The sequence below is a fragment of the Notamacropus eugenii genome, chromosome 1, assembly GCF_028372415.1.
Source record: "Notamacropus eugenii isolate mMacEug1 chromosome 1, mMacEug1.pri_v2, whole genome shotgun sequence".
Taxonomy (NCBI): domain Eukaryota; kingdom Metazoa; phylum Chordata; class Mammalia; order Diprotodontia; family Macropodidae; genus Notamacropus; species Notamacropus eugenii.
The window spans coordinates 547546332-547567873 of NC_092872.1; the positions used below are offsets into that span (position 1 = coordinate 547546332).

The 21542-nt window shown below is 34.8% G+C and overlaps 1 protein-coding gene across 1 annotated transcript in view; it reads left to right on the top strand.

Annotated features, from left to right (window-relative positions):
• Positions 1-21542, top strand: part of NOL10 (nucleolar protein 10) — a 122508-nt gene that overhangs the window by 68674 nt on the left and 32292 nt on the right. Inside the window, exons 14-16 of the mRNA XM_072634228.1 lie at positions 12092-12218; positions 19848-19927; positions 20098-20196. Coding sequence (XP_072490329.1) covers positions 12092-12218; positions 19848-19927; positions 20098-20196 — 306 coding nt within the window. The remainder of the gene's footprint in view (positions 1-12091; positions 12219-19847; positions 19928-20097; positions 20197-21542) is intronic.

Genomic DNA, 21542 nt, shown 5'->3' on the forward strand with positions numbered 1-21542 from the left:
TGTCTTGTTTCCTCTCTTAATGTTCTCACTGCTATTTCCTTTGCTGGCTCTCCTTTTTCCTCTCACCTGTTTAGTCCTCAGTCTTCTGCTCTTTTCCATATTACCTCCTTTACCTCCATCTAATTTTCATTTCAACTCAGTGCGGAAGACTGCATCTTTATCCTTGATCTCTTTCCTAACTAGCCTGAATCTCTGAACCACCATTACCCTGTATTTAAAGTATCATAGAATCTAGATCTGATAGACATGTATTTTTATTTCATTATTTTAGAAGTGGGGAAACTGAGACCCTGAAAGGCAGATTGACTTGTCTATGGTCATATAGGTCATCATACTGTTTTTTTGAACTAGCTGTGTAGACAGACTTATTTCTGTTGTTATTACCTTTATTTTCCCAGTCACTGGCTCTTATGGTTCCTATTTGTCCTCTCTTTTATCCTGCTTATCTAATCTGTCAGCAGATCTTCTTGGGCTTTCCTTCATGATGTTTCTTTTACCTAACTCTTCTCATTCCTACTGCTACCACCTTGTTTAGGTTCCCATCATTTCTTTCTTAGATATTTGTAATACCTTACTATTTTCTCATCTTCTTATTCCTATCTACCTTAAATGCTACTGTTTTACTAACCTGAAGATACACCTTTAAGTATATCATAAGCCTGGTTTCCCATTGTTTACCAACTAATATTACAACTTCCTAGCTTGACAGTAACCCTACAGTTTGACTCCCACTTAAATGCAACCTGGTGTTATTTATCTCTTTATGTCTGCTTGGTCTCTAGATTTTTAAGCTTTTCAAAGTAGAGACTATGTCTTATGCTTCTTTCAGTGTTTACCTAATCCTGTTAGGTAGATAATGCAAATATTTTGTATTCTTGTTCTTATTTTACAGATATGAAACTGAAATGTACAGAGAATAAGTGACTTGACTGGAATTACATAGCTAAATAACTGACAGTGCTGAGATTTAACCTCTAGTCCTCTGATGTTAATTCTAGCACTCTTCTAGTATATGAAATCAGTCTAAAATTTTGGTGGCAGTATTTTTTCCTAATACCAAGAAGTAAACATACTTGAAGGAAATCTTAGAAAATAATTTTGAAATCAAATTAGTTCTTTGCTAATCTGAGTTCAGGAAATAGAGAACAAAGCATTACAAGCTGAGTACTTTTAAATGAATCATAATTACTCATGCAAGTGCATGTAAACTTGGATATGCAATTAGACAACTAATTATGTTGAAAATGAAATTACATGCTTAAATACATGACCACTCCCTCAGGCTCACCCAGTTTTTTTTCCTTTTGGATTCTGCATTACTTTATTGTTAAGTAGCACCTGTTAAAATTTGAACATGTATGTAAGACGGTTTTTAGCTAGTATTGAGATAGTAGTGAGAAAAAAGTTGGAATTCTTTACATATCCTCCAAAATTCTTTCAAAAAATTGTGAAAGACAGTGCAAAAGCATTTTTGTTTAAGGGTAAAGGAAATCCTCAAACCTAAAAAGTATGAATTATACAATTGGAAGAAAAAAAAATTAAAAAAAGGTTTCCAGTGGGCAGTTGAGAGAGATAGCATGGTGAAAGGAACATTGAATTTGGAGTCAGAAGACTTGGGATTAAATCACTCCCCTGTCATTTACTACTTGTATGACCTTGGGGCAAAGTTTGAGTTGTACTATGGTGTCTAAGGTATCTTGCATTCTAGCTCTGTGCCTGAGCTGTATTTATAATTACATTGAGAATGTCCTGAGAATAAGTGATATGTGAATCACATGAGTCTTTACATAGTTATTCCATAATGATGACTTAAAATCAAATTATCAGAACTTTCATAACAGGTATTAACAGTAGTCTGGTCCCTTCTGTTGTAGTTCTAATCTGTTTAATGAAGGTATTGTATGATTACAATGTTGGTCAGTTAATATGTTTTGGTGTTTCAGCGGTATAAGAACAGTAATGTTGATATTTGTCATTTCCTCTAACCCAGTATTCTGTAAAATGCATGGCTAATATAAAGATATTATAGACCTAGAGCTGAAAGAGAGTTTAGATGTCACCTAGTCTAACCTGTCATTTTACTGATAAGGAAACTGAGGCCTAATGAGCTTCAATTGCTTATCCATGGTCATAAAGATAGTAAGGAATAGGACCAGGATCCAAACCCAGCACCTCTGATCTCAAATTTGGCACTCTTGTACCATGCTGCTGGGTTAGTATTATTAATATGTTCTTTAATTTCTGTTCCTTGTAGATTTTTTTTTATAAATAAGTTTTTATTGATGACTCATGTTTCTTTTATCATCATAGTTATTTCAAATATACCTCCCCCTCCCAAAGAGCCATCCTATATAAGAAATAATTTTTTTAGAGAGAAAAAGTAAATCAGCATAACTGATCAATACATTGAAAAGTCTAAAAATGTGCAATATACATAACACCTGTGGACCTCTGATGTGTGTTGAGGGGTGGGTTAGAGAAGGTTTCTCATATCTCTTCATTCAGTTCCTGCTTGATCTTTATATTTCTGTTACATTCAATTTTGAATTTTTGGTGTGTCATTGTTCTTTCCTTTTACATTGTTGTAATTGCTGTGCATATTGTTTTCTTGGCTCTGATTACTTTATTCTGCGTCAGGTCATGTGAATCCTTCATGCTTCTCTGTGTTCATCACTCATCATTTCTTATAGCACCATACTACTCTATTACATTCACATACCACAGTTTGTGTAGCCATTCCCCAGTCAATGGACATCTACTTTGTTTCCAGTTCTTCCCTATTACGAAAAGTGCTATTATAAGTTTTTTGGTGTAAATGTAGATTTCTTATTGGTGGTTTCCTTGGGATATAAATAAATCTTCCATGGATAGTGACATTTTAATTACTTTATTTGTATAATTCCAAATTGCTTTCCAAAATGGTTGTTCTATTTCACAGTTCCACCAACAATGTATTACTGTGCTTATCGTTCTAGAAACGCTCCAAGATTGACTATTGCTATTTCTCATTGTCTTTGCCACCGTATAGGGTATGAAGTAAAATCTTAGGTTTGTTTTGATTTACATATCTCTTATTAGTAGTGATTTGAAACATTCTTTCATGTGGTTCAATACTTTTCAGTTCAACTTTGATCAGTTATCTATTGGAGAATGACACATCATGGATTCTTAATATTTTGTAGAGATACTTAGAGATAAGATAATCCAACCCTATTTATTCATTAATTAGTCAACAAACGTGTTTAGCACCTTGTGGTTACAGAGCACAATGTTGGGCTTTGGGGAATGTTTATTTAAGTTATGGTCAATTTAACAAACTTTATTCTTTGTCTGCTGTGGTCAAGGAGTTGTGCTGGGAATGAAAAGACAAAAATGATGTAATCCTTGCTTTATACTGGGAGAATACAGAACATGTGCACAGCAAAAGGGGCCAAGGAGAGAACCATCTGAGGAGGCTTCCATGAATGCCATGGCAACTGTGATTTTAGAAGGAGAAGGGTTCTAAGAGATGTTACCTAACCTGCTAGAAATGTGCCTTGGTTTTTAAAATTGTATCGTATATACCATGGCAGCATTTGGATTGTTCAGCAGTTCAATTCAGCAAACAAAGCATCTATTATGTCCTAGTTTGGCTGCAAGGAACTTGCGTTCTGTTGTCCCATTGTGATCCTTTACTTTGCTATGTAACAGGTTGTACATTTTTTTTATACAAATCATGTGCAGATTCCTTTTTGCTAATAGGCACTGGTCTTATTAAATGAATCATATACCTTTCCTTTGCCCTTTGAATCATTTTTAATTGTGATTCTTCTATAAAAGTACATAATTTAGCCTTCTCTTTTCTTCCTATTAAATTTTGAGTCAATATAATAATAGCCAGTATTTATATAGTGCTATAAGTTATACAGAACACTTAAAAATATCTCCTTTTATTCTCACAACAATCTTGGGAAGTAGGTTCCATACGTACAACAGGATTCATTTATTTTGTCAAGCATTTTACATGAGAAAAACTAACTTTTAAAGCAATGATGAATTTGACAAGTCTTAGTAAAAATTTGATTTGATTTGTTTAAAAAGACCTAAGTAACCTAAAGTTATTTTTTCATATTTGATGTTATTTGATAACTCTTTTTCATCTATATTAATAATCAGCAAAGTCATGAAATTCCTATGTCATAGAATTATAGATTTAAAGGTAGATAGGACATTATAGGCAGTTGATTTCGAGTTCTTCATTTTATAGATGAAGAAAACTGAGGCTGAGAGAGGTTATGTTATTTAATGTCTTGAGTCAGAATTTGAAATTGAATCCTTCTGACTTCTGGCACAATGCCCACCTAGCTGCCTCACATAATGTCATGGAATAACGTTATAGATAATGGGAAAGTGATAATAATTCTGTTTCTTTAGAATTTTTATGTATTTTTATTTTGTTTCTTTTTTAACAGTGTAACATTGATAAATTATAACATTTGTATTGCTACTCTTAACCATGTGAGCGCCTCCAGGCCATTTTCTCCATTAGAAGATTTGTGTGAATTTCGACTTGTAAAAATGTGAGAGATTCTGATCTTGGAGGCAGATCCTGATCAGGCATCTGTGGCATGTTTTTTCATGCACCTTTCAATTAGTCACTCTGCTTGGGTAAATTAATTCAGGAGCTATATGATACTTGGCTGCATTTGAGATTAAAACCCTGCTGTACAGCTTGTTGATCGACGTAGATTGCTTTAAGTCTGGATGGACTTAATGTGGACAATTGGTGATAATGGTAGCATTGTCATTAAAGAGGTGATACAATATATCTTTTGAGTCATTTAAGTGATTACTTTTTAGTTCTTTAACATGGACAAAATGTTGCTCAGTGATTGGACTTTTAAGGGCAGAAATTTGACTTAGAGTTCCTTTGCAGATTTACATACCCCCTCCTCCCCCATTTGAGGATCCATGCAATAAAAGAAAAGCACCAGAGCATTCCCTGCTTTTATAGCATCAGAATAAAATCTCCAACAAAATTATGCTGTTGACAAGCATGAAAAACTAAAAATGTTGACCCTGGATGCAGAAAAGCCACTGTGCTTACGGTCATAGTTTACTTTATGTTTAGTGATCCAAACATTGAATTGCTTTAACCGTCTTAAGCAGGTTAGTTGAAGGTCATGTATCTATTCTGGCCTGGTGTCAGTGGCTTTTTTAATGTATTAATTAGTAGTAGAAGCTTCATGAATTAGAATAGAGATTGGAGCAGTGTGCCAAGTCTCTTAATTGATTAAAACACTTCTCTTGGTATCTTTGAAACATTTTTAATTGTACGTTTTTGAGGAAATACCCTATGAGGTTCGAATCTTTAATTCCTAAGGTTGTTCTGATATTTTTCTCTTTAAAAGGGAAATGGGAGAAGATAATAAATGAAACCAGCCCCTAAATGTCATTTTGTTTTTGATGGAAACATTTCATCAACCAGAAATCTGATTTGAGAGATTATTATTTATTTCAGCCATGAAGCCCGTCTCTAGTAAAATAATTGAAAACAGTTCTATTAACTGTTTCATTTAAAAAAGGTTCTATTAAAATGCTCGGTTAATCCCTTTAAATGAAATATTATGGTAGTTTTTAGGAAAATTATTGATTTTAGTGGTTAAATATCTAAAAGATGATTGAAGGTGATATTATAGTGTTCTTATCTTTAAATAAAAGTCAGTAAGTCTACTAGAGCATAACTTTAATGTTCTCTTCAGGATTCTTGTCACATCTGTGTGCGGGAAGCTTCCTTGTAATGAAGTCCCTCAATAAATAGCCTTACTCTCCTCGCTAATCTCCTTTGGATGAGCTTCAAGAGAGATAGCTTAAATGCAATCCTAATCTATAGTGTTATGACAAGACTCTGGTATGTTTAAGAAAAATAAACGTTACTTTTATTCAAAATACCTGTCTAGATCTTTAAAAAAACATTGAACAGACTGATACTCTGTGTGTTACAATGGTAGGGAATGGACCATTTGGGTTTGTTCATGGATGTATGAAGTTGGTGACTGTCAAGGAACCAGTCTATTAAAAAAAACCACACATTATCTGCAGATTTATAGCAGTAGCAATGCATTAGAGTTCATCAGAAACGGCATGTGTGTCTGTTTTTGTAACTGAATAATCTTTCATACTTTCCCACTGTCATATATTTTCCTCTGTCTTTATTCATGTTTTTCTCTAACCCTGACTGGAATGCCTCCTTTATTCTGCTTTCCAAGGACTACCTGTCTCTCAACTCATTCCTTATCTCCTTTACAAAGACCCCAGTGACTCACAGTGAAGCTTCTCATAGCAATCTGATATTGTTTTTACCAGTTAGTTTGATTTCTTTACCTGACAAAATTGTAAACTGTATATAGGGAGGGCAGGGACCGTGTCTAATTCTTTGAGAACCCAGTAGAGTACCTCTAGAGGTTAAAGGGCTATCCTTGCCTACAGTCATAGAGATACTAAGCCATTGAGCTAGGTTTCAGTTCTGGATCTTTTGACTCAACACCCTTCTGCTATTTTACTTTCCATTATGCTGCCTCCAGTGAATGATTAAACAGAACACTGCTTTGGAGTTGGAAGACTTGACCTCAGTGTGATTAAATGAATTTCAGTTCTATTTTCTTTGAAAACCGATTAACTTTTCTACCATTTCAGAAGTTCCAGTATCTAAAATGTTTTCAACTGTACTGCATTTTGTAGAAAATGAATTCAGACACTCTTCTGTTTCTCATTTTGTATTAAATACTCTGTTCCATAAAAATAGTATTTCTTTTTTAAAAATTACTGATGTTTTTTGTTTCTACATTGCCCAAATTTCTCTGTCCTTTCTCTTCCCCTTTTCCTATTCCATATAATGCATTTTTCATTTTTTCCCACTTTATAGTATTTTATTTTTTCCAATTACATGTAAAGATAGTTTTTAGCATTCACTTTTATAAGATTTTGAGTTCCAGATTTTTTTCCCCTCCATCCTCTCCCCTGTCCCCAAGATGGTAAGCAGTTTGATATAGGCTATATATATGTACAGTCATGTTAAATATATTTCCACAGTAGTCAGTGCATTTTTTAAAAAGAAAAACAATCACAAAAATCGAGCAGTACAGCAAAAAAATATGAAAATGAGCAGTATTCAACACTGAGGAACTTCCTAACTCTGCAAAGGAGTGAAGATGATGTATCTTCTCCCATCTGTTCTTTGGGGCCATTCTTACAGAAATGTAATTTCTTTACATTTCTTTTGGTGTTTAATTCCCTGAAGATAATGGTGGTTGAGAATTTTCCAACAGTTGTCCCTTTTGAAAAATAAATCTCTGCCCACCAAGTTGGTGATACAACCAAATCATATCTTATGAAAATGCTGTGTTTTTGTCTTCTCATTTGTCAGGATTGAATTTTCTTTTCTTTGTTCTTTTGTTGTGATTACTGTATTTTTTACTCCATTCTACCCACCCACAGTGAACCTTTTAAAGAATAACAGATTTACACTTTCCGTTGTAATTTCTTGTTTTTCTCATTTAAATGATTAGTACTAAAACTAGAAAGGAAACTAGTCATAAAAGTTCCGTTATATTGAAGTCCATCCTCCCTCCTGCTGAAAGCTTCATGCTGAAGGGAGGATCTCTGTAGTGCCCTTTTTCCATCTAACTAGAACAACTCTTGGGCTAATAAATGTTCTCCCTCAGTGGTTTGATTGCGTGATGGAAAGGATTTGTATCAAAATATAGGAGAAAAAACATTTTCATTATTTAGTGAAACATTTTGGTTTATTTTGAATATTACCCAGCAGAAAAACAATAAGCCTGGTACTTTATTTACACTGTTTTTGGGGAGGAGGTGCAATATAGCACATCGGTGAGATCATTGTCAAGTGGTAGATTTTACTGGAATCTTTGAAGATGATTCTATTAACTTTTTTAAATTTAAATTTTCTTTCTTCTTTTGGACTTCATAATCATCAGCCAGCATGACTTGTTTTAGCATATAAAGAACAAAAATAAAGGATTTATATATGAAACCATGAACTTTAATTACAAAGATTTTTAAAAGTTGAATTTTAAAATTTTAAATGCTAATAGCAAAATTGCCCTGTTTGTGTCCCCTTCTGAACTTTTTCTTCCATGTGCTTTTGAAATGTTTTATTGATAGCTCTCTCTCTCTCTCTCTCTCTATATATATATCTATATCTATATCTATATATATATGTATATATATAGCTAACATATTATTTTAAATGTGGCATTTTGTGAGACCTGTTAGATATTGCATGATTGCCTATCTGATTTTTTATCAGTATGGAGTAACTCTTCCACTATCATAGTTCTGAGCTCCTCTACACCTTAGTAGAAGGTCTTCATGAGTTACTGTCACTGGAAAGATAATCATCCCTTTATGGCCAACCCTTTCTGTTACTAAACTTTTCCTTAACTAATCAGAGACAGATTCTTGATCTTAGACACTGGATGTCATAACCAGGTAGCTTAGTTGAACCTGACAGAGCTTGTATTCTTTCCACATAATCTTTGAAAATCTTGTTTCACCTCATCACCATGTTAGGGTAGAACATTAGTGGAAGACTTGTCATGTTAATAAGTTCAAAATCCTTAAAGGAACAAGTTTTATTGCATCACCTTAAAATGCGTGAAAAGTTTTCAGTAGGTATGGGAGTTTATATTAGTCTTCTTAATTCGAGAAACCAACTTCATCATTCCTTCAAATCTTCAAGAAACATATCTGAGTTGTCATTCCGGATATTAATAAATCCTGTGTGATAATGTTTTTCTTTATACTCCAGACAGCAAGTCACTTGATTTTGTTGTTTTCAATAAAACAGGAGGCCATCTCTTTGTTGCTTTTTGATCTAAGTTCGCATCCCAATTCTGACATTTCCTGACTTTGGGCAGATCACTTAACTTCCATGAGCCTCAATTTCCTCATCTGTAGAATAAGTGGGTTGAAGTAGATGGACTAGGAGGCTCCTTCCAGACCTAGTGTTATAATTCTGTGAATTGTAAGGTGAGAATAATTTTTGCACTCAGTCTCATAGAATTGTTGTGAGAACTTACTGAGATAGTATTTGTGAAACTGTTTTATTAAGCATAAAATATGATTAAATGTAAGTTGTTCTTATTGCCCTCTCATGCTTTTGCTTTTGTTATATATGGACCATTCTCATTTTCCAAAGTGCTCTTGATATAAATCAAGGATTCTTTTATACTTATTTAGGAGACTATAACTGACTTTAGTTGTCTTTCAGGTTCCATCTCTCCTGTGTCATCTTTGACCCTTCCTCCCTTCTTTCCTTCCTTCGTACCACCAAATGGGGGAAAGAAAACCCAACACATGATTCATTTATATTCCAGTGACATTTATTGTAATTTTTGTTCTTTAATTGTTTTAGTCATATTCAACTCTTTATAACCCCATTTGGGGTTTCCTTGGCAGAGATATTGGAGTCATTTGCCATTTTCTTCCCCAGCTCGTTTTGCAGATGAGGAACTAAGGCAAACTGGGTTAAGTGACTTATCCAGGGTCTCACAGCTATTAAGTGTCTGAGGACAGATTTGAACTCAGGAAGATGAGTCTCCATGATCCAGGCCTACCACTCTATCCACTGCATCATCTAGCTGCAGTTTATGCAGAGATGAATCACGACTTAAATGGATAGTGAGTCCTTAGTATATGAATGCTGTTTCCTACTCTTTTGGGTACTTCCAGATGAAGGACACACTAAGAAAGGTTTCTTGCAAAGGTGGTAGGACTTTAGCTGAGATGTAAAGAAAACCAGAGAAGCCAGGAGGCAGCCATGAGGAGAAAGGGTTCAGGCATAGGCCTGTAGCTTTCTTTTGGTTCCCTGTCAGCTTTCCCCACAACAGTATAAATATCTGTATCCTGGTGTTCTGTCTTCTGCAACAATTCTGTTTGAGACTGGATTGCTCTTGTTGCTAATATACAGTGGAAAAGCCCCTGTATCGGTGAGGTTCCTCACTTAAAAATGTTCTTTTTTTATATGAGTATAAATTGGTCAGCTGGTGTGTGTATGTTCCTGAGTTAGTGGATGGCCTTTTCTGAATGCTAGTTGGCTAGAGCACAGGAGTAGTGGACTGTCCTTTATTTATTCATAGTTTACTCATCATGCTCAGTACTTTACTTACTCATACTTTATTTACTCATGCTATTCAGTCTCCTCAGATATGGATGCCTGTTGTCTGGGGGAAAATTTAGGATGGATTTGATAGACTGGTTCCCATGTTTAACCTGGGTTGATATAGGCAGTGTTTATTTTAGGATTGGCATTTTACTCATTTTATACACTAATGAATAGCTTGAGAATATACTTGGCAGGATCTACTGTTATCTTAGAGCAGAGAAAGAGGGGCAAAACCTTTTGCAAAGATTGGGGAAAAAAATTTTTTTTCATTTTTGGCATGCACATGACCGTCCATCTCCAGACTTTTGAGTGTTTTCACTGGCTCTCCCCTATGCCTGAACTCTCCTCATGGCTGCCTCCTGACTTCTCTGGTTTTCTTCACATCTCAGCTAAAGTCTTACCTTTGCAAGAAACCTTTCCTAGACCTCCTTAATTTTAATGGCTTTTCTCCAAGACTATCTCCACTTTATCCTCCATGATCTTGTCTCTGAACATAATTATTTGTATGGTTTTTACTCTGTCAGACTGTAAGTGCCTTAAGAGTGGTGACTTTTTCACCTTTCTTTGTATCCTCAGGGTGTAGTATATAGTAGGTGCTTATTAAATGCTTGTTGACTGACAAGTAAATATACAAGGCTACAAGCAGCCTTGTAAAGAAAACTGGTAACTCATCATGCAACAAGGATTATAATAAACCCCTGTTTAATACAAAAATTTCTTTTGCTTAGGAAAGGAGTCTCTGAAAATTAGTTATATTTGTGGCTACCAGAAATAGTAATAATAATAATAGTAGTGGCATAGGCTCAATCCATCATGTAGCCCCAATTTTACTTCTGTGGCACTGCTAATGGTAAGATGCATCATGGAAGCCAGAATAAGGAAAATGGGTAGTGAAAATAGAGGCCTCTGTGCTCAGTTGATGCTGAATCTTGCTGGTCCTAGCTCCTTAGTTTCTTTCATTTGCCACTTCAGTTCCTTTCCCATTGCCACAGCCCTAGTTAAGTCCTCTTTACTTACTAGGATAATTGCAGTAGCCTAGTAACTGATGAATTTCTGTCTCACTCCTTTTCCAGTCATCCTTGAAATGGCTGCCAAAATAAATTTCCCCAAGCATAGTTCTGATCATGTCAGTTCTTTGCTCAGTTGTTTTTAGTGGCTTCTTATTTCTTGTTTAAATAAAATAAAAATTTCTTGGATTGGTGATCAAGACCTTGCACATTCTTGCTCCAGTCATCTGGTGCTCTTTTTCTGTTCACCTAAACTACCAAATGGCCCTTGCACTTGCTCAGCATTCTCCCACCTCAGAGCATTTGTTCATGTGCTTCCTCACACCCATCAGATTCATCTGTCCAGTTGCTGAGCTCTTTCTTGTCTTTCATGACCCAGTGTGGGTGCTGCCTCTTCCATGAAGCACCACAGGATCACCAGTCTGCAGTTGGAAGGAACCTCTGAGGTCATCTAGTTCAGTCCCCTCATTTTACAAATGAAGGTGATGTGACTTGTCCACCTTCCCACAGATAGGAATTGCCAGAGCCAGGATTTGAATCCTAACACTGTCTTTCATTCTATCAATCTTTCTGTTGTACTACATTACTTTTGTTTATCCTCTCAGATTCAAGCAATTGCTCCCTCCAAAAGTCTGACTTTTTTTTTTTTTTAACATTTTCTGTTTCTTCATTATATTCTACTTCCTTTTTTCTAGGTATTTTATAAAAATGTCTTTACTCCCTGCTTTTAGGTAGCAAGTTCTGTAAGGGCAGGGAATTGTGACAATTGTTATCTTTGTACCCAAACACTTAACTCTGGGCCCCATATTTAGGCACTTGGTAAATTTTTGTTGCATTGACTGGAATATGTGATTCTGTTCATTATCAGGGTAACTAACTACCCATTGTCTAACTTGATTGTAATGTATACTCACAGGTTTTGGGTCCTGCTCCTAGATGGTGTTCATTCTTAGACAACTTGACGGAAGAATTAGAAGAGAATCCAGAAAGCACAGTTTATGATGATTATAAATTTGTCACCAGGAAAGATCTTGACAACCTAGGTAATAAAAAATGTTATGGTCACAAATTTTTTTCATTTATTTTATTTCACTTTTTCAAGTTTTAAATATAAGTAATGACTGATACTTTCTTGATATTCTGATGTGAGCAGTGAATAGATACAGTTTTCAGCTGAAATAATATACTCTCCTGTATAGATTGGAGTCACATCAATTGTCTCTACTAATAGAGAAGAGCAGTGGTGCAGATCATCAGAAATGACTTTCCTGCCTGACTTTGGAAATCAGTCTGACTTTTTTGAAATCACATTTAATAGCTGCAGCTAATATTTTTGTTTTTCCTTAAGATGTTTCATTCATGCTCTTTTCTTTTTGACATACACTCTCAATTTCCCAGTGACTCCTCTCCCAGAATAACCCAACAGTTAATGAAAACAAATGAACCTATTAGCTATGTCTCAGAATATAAATGTGATGACTTCTACATCCATTGTCTACTACCTCTTTGTTGATAGGTGGGAAGCATGTTTCAACATTAAGTTCTCTGAAGCCACTCTTGGTTACTGAATTGATCAGAGAAGTCTTTTAATGTTGTTTTCATTCACATTATTTGTTATATTATTATTGTATTATGTTTCTTTATGTCATTATGGTCACTCTATATTATTCTTCTGGTTCTACTGAAGCTGAGTTTCGTTTCATTCCTGAGGTACCAGTCAGTTAAGATTCAGTGATGGGACAGGTTAGCATTGGATTAGAAATTTGTTTATATTAAGGATATCAAGAATTAGTTATAACTTTTGTACTTACTTCGAAATGAGGAGAGTAGACCCAAGGTCCTAGAGATTATTGAGAGTGCCAGTGGATACCTATTTGGGTAGAAGTTGAAGAAAAGAAGACTTTTTCATTCTGTTAGGTGGAACTCCCTGACAGTTAGAACTATCTTATGAGGTGAGTTCCTTATCGTTCATTAGAAGTGTTCAGGATGATTCTAGAAGACACCTCTCACATACTTTAGAGCAGTGATGTTAAACTCAAATAGAAAAGAGGCCACAAGACCAGACACAAGGACCCCTAAAGATTGCATATTGACTTAGAAAACCATATGTTACTATTACCTATGTTTTATTGCAATTTCGTTTATTTTTTTAAGTATTTTTCAGTTATATTTTAATCTAATTCAGCCCATACTAGGGCGTGTTGTGGACCACATTTTGACATCTGCTATAGAGGATATCCCTGCTTTGAGGTTTGGAGTTAGATTATGTCTGAGATCTTTTTCAACTCTTAAGATTCTATATTCCTATAATTACATTACTTTTTGTCCTGTTCTTTTTTCTTCCTTTTTTTATTTTAGACTTACCTTAAATAGATAATAAGAAAAAAAAGAAACATTTTAAACTTAAATATTAAAACAAATATAAAATAAGAAAAGAAAAAAAGTGTCACATACACAGCCAAAGATGAGAGAGGATTCAAAATATATAGCAATAAATTTCCATTTCAAGAAAGCCTATATATAAAATACAACATGTTATGTTGGAAGCTGTCCATCTTTTCTTTGCTTCCTTGTAGGTTTTCTTTTGTTCTCTGCTGTATACTTTTTACTTTGTTCTCCTCCTTCCCCCATCTTCACCACCCCAGGCTACAACTAAACATGGATATATTTTTATATAGATATTGATGTACACATACACGTATGCATATATACACATACATATATGTATAAACATACTTTCCTACTCCTAATTTTTGTTTTTGTTTATGCATATCTTATTTCCTATTCCTCCTGACTGCTCTACTTTACTTGTACCTACTATCTTGCCCTCCTATTACTTAACCTACCCCCCCTTCCAATGATCCCTTCCTTATCATCCCATTCCCATAAATCTAAACATCCTTTTATGTACCCTTTTGACTTATTCCCTTAACCTCCTCTCTAAAGATCCCTCCCTTATCCTCCCAAGGAACCTTATCCTCCCATTCCCATTAATCTAAATACCCTTCTGTATCTTCTTTTAACCTTTCTCCCACCTCCTCTAAAGATCTCTCCCTTATGCTCCCCCCCATGCACTTAGCGATTTCTTTCTTTCTAAATTTGGAAGACTTTTATGCTCTTCTAGATGTATATGCATTGTTCCCTTTTGAACCATTCCCCATGAAAATAGATTTCCAGAGTTAACAGCCCTCCTCCCCCATGTAATTCTTTTTTATTGGTTCTTCCTCTTGTACCTCATTTGTATAAGATAATTACTCTTTTTAACTGTTCCTGAAAGGTTTTACTTTTTGAAGTCATATTATGCTCAGGTCTAGCCCAATCTTTCTTTGGAACTACCTAGTTATTAATACATATGTTTTGCATTTACATACATAAAAGGTTTGTCCTTATTGAGTCCCTTCTGATTGATCTTTGGTATGTACCTTATATTTTTCTTGATTCTTGCATGTCAAATCTTCTAAGTTCAGTTTTGGTTTTTTTGTTAAACAGAGTTCTGAAAGTCTGACAATTCATTAAATGTCTTTTTTTTTTTTCTCTCATTCAGAATTATGTTTAGCTTTGTTGGGTATGGTATTTCTGGCTGGAAACTCAGTTCTTTTGCTCTTTTTGATATATGTGTTCCAGGACCTGTGGTCTTTTGGTGTTGCCACTACTAGGTCTTGTGTGATTCTGATTGTGGCACCTACTTAGGTAAATTGTTTTTTGTTTTTTTCTTGTTCATAATATTTTATCCTTGAGCTGGGGGTTTTGGAATTTGACTGTAGTATCCCTGTGGGATTTCCTCATAGAATCTTTTTCAAGTAGTAATTGATGAATTTTTTTCTGTTTCTACTTTCCCTTCTTGTTCTAGTACTTCAGGACAATTTTCTTAAATTATTTCTATTGTATCAAGATTCTTTTTTTGATCATAACTTTCAGGTAGCCCGAAATTATTTTCTTGATCTGTTCTCTAGATAAGTTGTTTTTCTTATGATTTGTTTCACACTTCTATTTTTTCATTATTTATATTTTGTTTTAATATTTCTTGATCTCTTACAACTTTCCTGGCTTCCCCAGCTCAATTCTGATTTTCAAGGAGTTGTTTTTTTAGGCTTCTGGATCTACTTTTCTAATTGGTTGACTTTCTTTTCCTAACCTTGTTTTTCTTGGATTGTTCTTTATTTTTTTTAGTTCTTCCTCAGTCTCTTTCATTTGATTTTTGAAGTCTTGTTTAAGTTCTTCTGTGTTATATTCTATTTCTATCGTTTCAGTAATATAAAGGTGACCATTTGACATTCCTCTTTGGGATAGAAGAGGGTTTCTTTGTTTCAGTATCCTCCTCTGAAGACGAAGTCTGAAGTCTTCTCTATTCCCATAGTAACTCTCTGTGGTTGGATTCTTTCTCCTTTGCCTGTGCTTTTCTTTCTTTCTTTTTTTTTTGGTATGTGGGGGGTGGGGGTGGAGGGTATGTAGAAGTGTGTATGTGTGGTTAATTTTTGTAATCACGGCTAGTCTTAGTCTTGGGATATGGGAGATGGTGCCTCTGTCCTTAGATTCAATTCTCCCCTCTGACCTTGAACCCAAACCAAGACTTCCAGTCTCCTGTAAGTGCCCACAGCCAGTGGTGTCCCTGCCCCACTGCTTCTGCACTCACCCAGCATGTGCTGATTCCTTCTTGTCACCAGTGCTTCTCTGCAGCACAGCTGGGAGTAGGACTGGAGTTCATTGTCAGCAGAGGTTTTCTCAATTTTCCCCAATCTCCCCTGGTTCAGATGCCCAACTTCTCTCACTGTCCCTGGGGTAAAAGTTCTTGTGGCTGGGCCAAGACAGCCTCTGAACCCAGCTAACCCTAGGGCTCACTGCCTGTTGTTTAAGTGGTCCCTAGCCTGGAGGTTTTTACTTTTTATAGTGACCAAACCTTGTCCATGAATTTTTCTTCAGATCTTCTCTGATTGTCTCAGGAAGATCCCTGTTCTGCCCCTTCACTTACTTGTTTTTACTTTTCTGTGTTAGCCATAAGGCCCTGTTTTATCTCTTTTGTGGAGGAAAATCTTGGCAGCTAGGAATTTTCTGACCTATTCTGCCATCTTCCCAGAATTCTCCCTAATTCTATATTACTTTTAATATAACTTAGTTAATATTTTAAAAGTTTTTTTTTTTTGAGGAAATTTCAGCACATTGGCATTTAAAAAGAAAAGTTATCTGCGCTACCAAGGAGTGATATTATGCCTTCTGAGTAGAACAGGTTTGGAAATACATCATTAATCTCAGTTAAGTAATGTTGTTTCTGTTGTACAGGATAGCATTTTTTCACCTAATAAGCAAGCAAACAAAAAAGACATCCACCACATACTCATAACATAACAAAAACTTCACATCCTAAATGTTAGAATTCACTTACCAAATCCCCTTTTGTTCATGTGCATTTTAGTTATTTTAGCTCTGGAAGTAACAAAATAAAGTATGTCACTTAATTCCTCTGAAATGGCACACTATTTTCTATAAAATTATACTCAAAGTAAAGATGGAATAACAGTTCATTCAGAATGAGATAACTTGAGGATTCATTTTTATTACAAGTCTGGACAAGGTTTCGTTTTCTTTGTAAGAAATAGATGCACAGTAGCATCTGTGAATGTATTAGGAAAAGATACAATCTTCTAGTGTATAATGCTAGAAGTAACTATTAATAGATAGTGAAAAGCTCTTAATTTAAAAAATTTTGCCTGTTGTGTAACTGTCTTAATCACATCTAATCTTTCAGCCTGTCATATTTCTTTACTTCCCTCATATATTTGCATTTTAAATATCAATGTCTTCAGAAGAGAGAAAATATACATTATTTTTGAAATGTTATAATGAGCATTGAGATAGAATTCTGTGTAGCTACTTCCTTTTATATTTCCAAAATGATGAAAATAGAATACAAATTTATTATCTGAGTGCTAAATTTGAAAAGTTTAGATATTTTTCTTTATGGATCTTCTCAGTGACTTCATATTGGATACTTTTAGTTATGGACTAAGTCTTTTCTTGTATGGTTTTTTTTGAACTCTTCTAAAAATATACAAATCTATTAATAAATAGTTATTAGTTTGGGGCCAAGTACAGACTTATAAAAAGCTCTAGGTAGTACTCTGATAATTTTAATCCTGGGTATCATTGCTAAAATACATAAGAATATATTCCTCTCTTTCTAGGAACAGGTGACTGAATGTAAAACACTACATATGATATTGTACTTTCTTATCTTTGCTGAACTAGTTTCTTCCCCTTTTTTTATAAGAAATGGCTTTCTGAGGTGTGTGGTGGAAGGGGCCATTTATGTGGTACTTTAAGGTTTGCAAAGTGCTAGCAAATATCTATTTTTATCCTTATCCCTGCGAGGTATTATTATACCCACTTTACAGATAAAGAAACTGAAGCAAACAGAAGTTAATTGATTTGCCCAGGGTCACAGGGCTACTTACATGTCTGAGACTGTATTTGAACTCAGGTCCTCCTTTTTCTAGGTCCAGCACTCTAGCACTCAACATACCTGCACTATACTAGCTATATGAGACCTGTGGTTTCAGTGACATAGATTGATATCCAGTGAGAACACTCCCTCTACTAATGAAGGTCAGCACTCCCTCTGGCAAGAAGATCAGCACATTCTTTGCAAATGATAGTCATAGAAAGTTGCCTAGAATATTGAGAGGTGAAGTGATTTCTCCAGGCTCACATAGCCAGTACCTTTCAGAGGCAAAACTTGAACCCAGGTCTTCCTGGCTGTTGTTTATCCATTATACCATGCTGGGAAATAAAGACAATATGAAAATAAAGATGTTAATAGAATTTTAATTCTTAAAAAAAATAACACTTTATCTTTATACCTAAAGAAAAAAAATCAGTGAGCAGATTTCCCTATGGAATAATTAAAATTAGAAAAGTAAAAACAGTAATGTTTGGTTTTCATTTTCCTCTCCTCTTATTTCCAAAGTATAAGAATGGAAAAAAAGGTATTGTTTTTGGGATTAACCATAATGAAATACTTTAGACCCAAGTACTTTCAGCAACAGCCTTGAATTTAAGCAACTAAGAGATGGAGCCAGATTGCTAGTGATCTAGATGGCGTGGGAAGGGAGAAGGGGGAGACAAAGAATAGAAACAAAGGTTTCTGGAAGTTTGATGGTGAAAGAGAAAGGAAACGATTTCCTCTAGAATCAGACACACACTCCTCTGTTTCTCATTTAAGCCTCTTTGGGTTTATTATACCTCATTCCCTTCACATACTCTGGTCAAGCCAAACCCCAGCCAGACTTCTTCATGTGCCTCACCTTTCTCCTTGCCTTTATCCCTGTTCTGTCTTCTGTTTAAGTTCTCCTGCTTTTACAAAATCCAACTCTTAGAAGCCCTGGAGTTCTTATTAGGGCTTAGCTCAAACACCATCTTCTAAATGATCCTCACAGCTGCTCGTAGACCCCATCTCCCTACCCCATCTCTTCTGAATTGCCTTTTATTTATTTTGCATATATTTGTGTGCGCCTGCACATGCATGTGTGTGTGTAGTCTTCTCTGAGGGAACATAAGGTCCTTGAAGGTGGAGACTTTCATTTTTGTCCTTGTGTCTTCAGTGTCTAGCAAAGTTCCTTGAACACAGTAGGGACTTAATAAATTCTTGTTGATTGATTAACCCCGTTGGTGTGGTTGCATTATTTTTTTCTATCAGCATTAAGCTTTATGAGAAGAACAGAGAAAGCGAATAGTGGGAATAACTCAGAGTTATTGTTCATCTTGTTCAGTTTTGAAACTCACAATAAATGTGATACTCAGCAGGTCATAGAAATTCCTTTTTTTAAAATTAGTTTTTTTAGGTCATGGCTAAAGTATTAGCTAAAAGGATATATAGGTCTCACATATCCTAAATACAACATCCTAAATTCTATTCAACTCAAAATGATTTCATTATTATGATATTTATTACTTAATATTTAAAATAAGAACTGTGTTCAGACCAAATACCCTTGAGTCTCTGCCCCCTGCCCCCTTTTAACTTCATTGAAATGCAAGGACTTAAAAAAAAAAATTCCCAGTGGTCTTCTAAGGCAAAATGCCTTCCACATCCGAAGACAGAACTATGGAATTCAGTTGCACAATGTAGCAGATCATTTGTGTGTGTGTGTGTGTGTGTGTGTGTGTGTGTGTGTGTGTGTGTGTGTGTCTGTATTGCGTTTTGGTTTGTTAGATGATTTCTCCCGCTCATTTTAATTCTTCAGCACAGCATGACTATAGTGAAAATGTATTTAATAGGAATGTATGTGTAGAACCTATACAGAATTGTATGCCATCTTGGGGAGGAAAGGGGGAGGTAGGGGGGAAGGGAGGGAAAAATAGTAATCTAAGTTATATGATAGTGATTGTAGAACACTGAAAATAAATAAAGTTAATTTAAAAAAACAAAACAAAAACAAAAAAATAATAAAATAAGAACTAATTGTTATTAGTGGAATGAGGGACATGTAGAAATTTTTAATTTCCTTAGTTTTTTCACAAAAAGGTATAGTTCTTTCAAATCTCAAGAATTCTGACTTTTATAAAAGAATAAATGAAATCAAATCAAATGCAACAGATTTTGTGATACTGTAATGAAATTTAGAGAAAGTTTTTTCCTCTTTGAGATTTTTTTAAGTGACTTTTTTTGTCCTTCCTAGGCCTTACACACCTCATTGGATCGCCTTTACTCCGGGCATATATGCATGGCTTTTTCATGGATATAAAACTCTATCATAAGGTAAACATACAATTAAGATGAGTTCAAGGAAGGAACTATGAATGTATAGAGATTTTTCTCCTACATACTTTCATAGTATATTATTTTATAGAACATTATTGTTCTTTGAAGTTATTGCCCCTAGTGCTTATCAGTTACATTGCTTGTCTTAAACTTTTTCTTGTAAAAAGGTGAAATTGATGGTAAATCCATTTGCTTATGAAGAATACAGGAAAGATAGAATTAGACAGAAGATAGAAGAAACTCGTGCACAAAGAGTCAAATTAAAGGTAAATATTCCTACTTTTGAATCTTAACTGAAGAAAGCATTTCTTTCTTAAAATTGTATTTCACAAGACTATTATATGGGTTGTAGCAATGCCAGTGTGCTGTTTGTCTTTTAAAGCTTGATTTTGTGTAAAACATAAATTGACATCTTTACAAAAACTCATACATACACACATACACACACACACATATATGTACACGACACATACACATGTGTATGTGTGCATGTATATGTGTGTATGTATAAAATTTTACATAGGAGTCCTGTGACATAGTGGACAGAACTTTCTGACTTGTTCTGGTGCTCTGTCCACTGCACCACCTACCTGAATGTGTTTATCTATATTTTTTATTTTACTTTTGTGATAGCTTTACTTTATAGTGAATATCTATTTGTAACATTGAAAATCTACCAGGAGAGGATGATTTTAATTCATTGTAACAACATCTGATACTACTCTCTTGAGTTTTCACTTTTCTCCCTCCCTTTCTCTCTTTTTCTCTATGTTATTATTGTTTGTTTCCACAATGGCCATTTCTTATGCACTTTTGATATTTTATTTCTTCTTCACTTTTGATCTCCCTCTCCCTTTCCCTCTTCTTTTCCTTCTCCCTGTCCCTCCCGTCATTTCCCTTTCCTTCTCTTCCCTCTCCCTTTCTCTTTCTGTTTTTTGCTATTTGTTTCCACAATGGCCATTTCTTACGCACCTTTGATATTTAGTACATTCGGTTTTGGCCTTGGGAAAGATGCCTAAGACTACGAACAGTAACTGGTAATTGGCCTATTATGTATGTTTGTGATAAGATATTTTTGGCAGCTTTATTATATATCATTTAGGAGAAATAGACAAATAATTTGTGTTTTGAAGTTGTTTCAAGACATTACTATTTCTTTTCTCTCCCTATTTATTAGTTATTTAAATATTAAATGGGGCAGGATGGAGGAAAATTTTTAAACTTAAAAGTATTATTTCATATTATAACCTAAAAGGCTAAATAAAAAATAAAGAGAAAAAGCAAGCATTATTTGGAACAAGATTGTGGACTAGAGACATTTTCTCCAATCTTTACAACCCCTTAATCTTATCAAAGCAGGAATTATATGCAACTAATAAAGGAAACATGATTTGAAGAGTTGACAGGTTCTCACATGAGTTTTGCCAGAAGGTTGGCCTTTTTTGCCCCATAATATGTTTCAGGCCCTTGGTTTTGTCTTAGGTTACATACAGCTTTCTCCTAGTTTGTCCTATGTCTTGAGCCACAGAAACTGGGGAAGAGGAATAGGATTTTTTAAAACTACCAGCAAACTTCCTGACACCTTATTTCTCAGTGCGGTATGTCAGGGCTA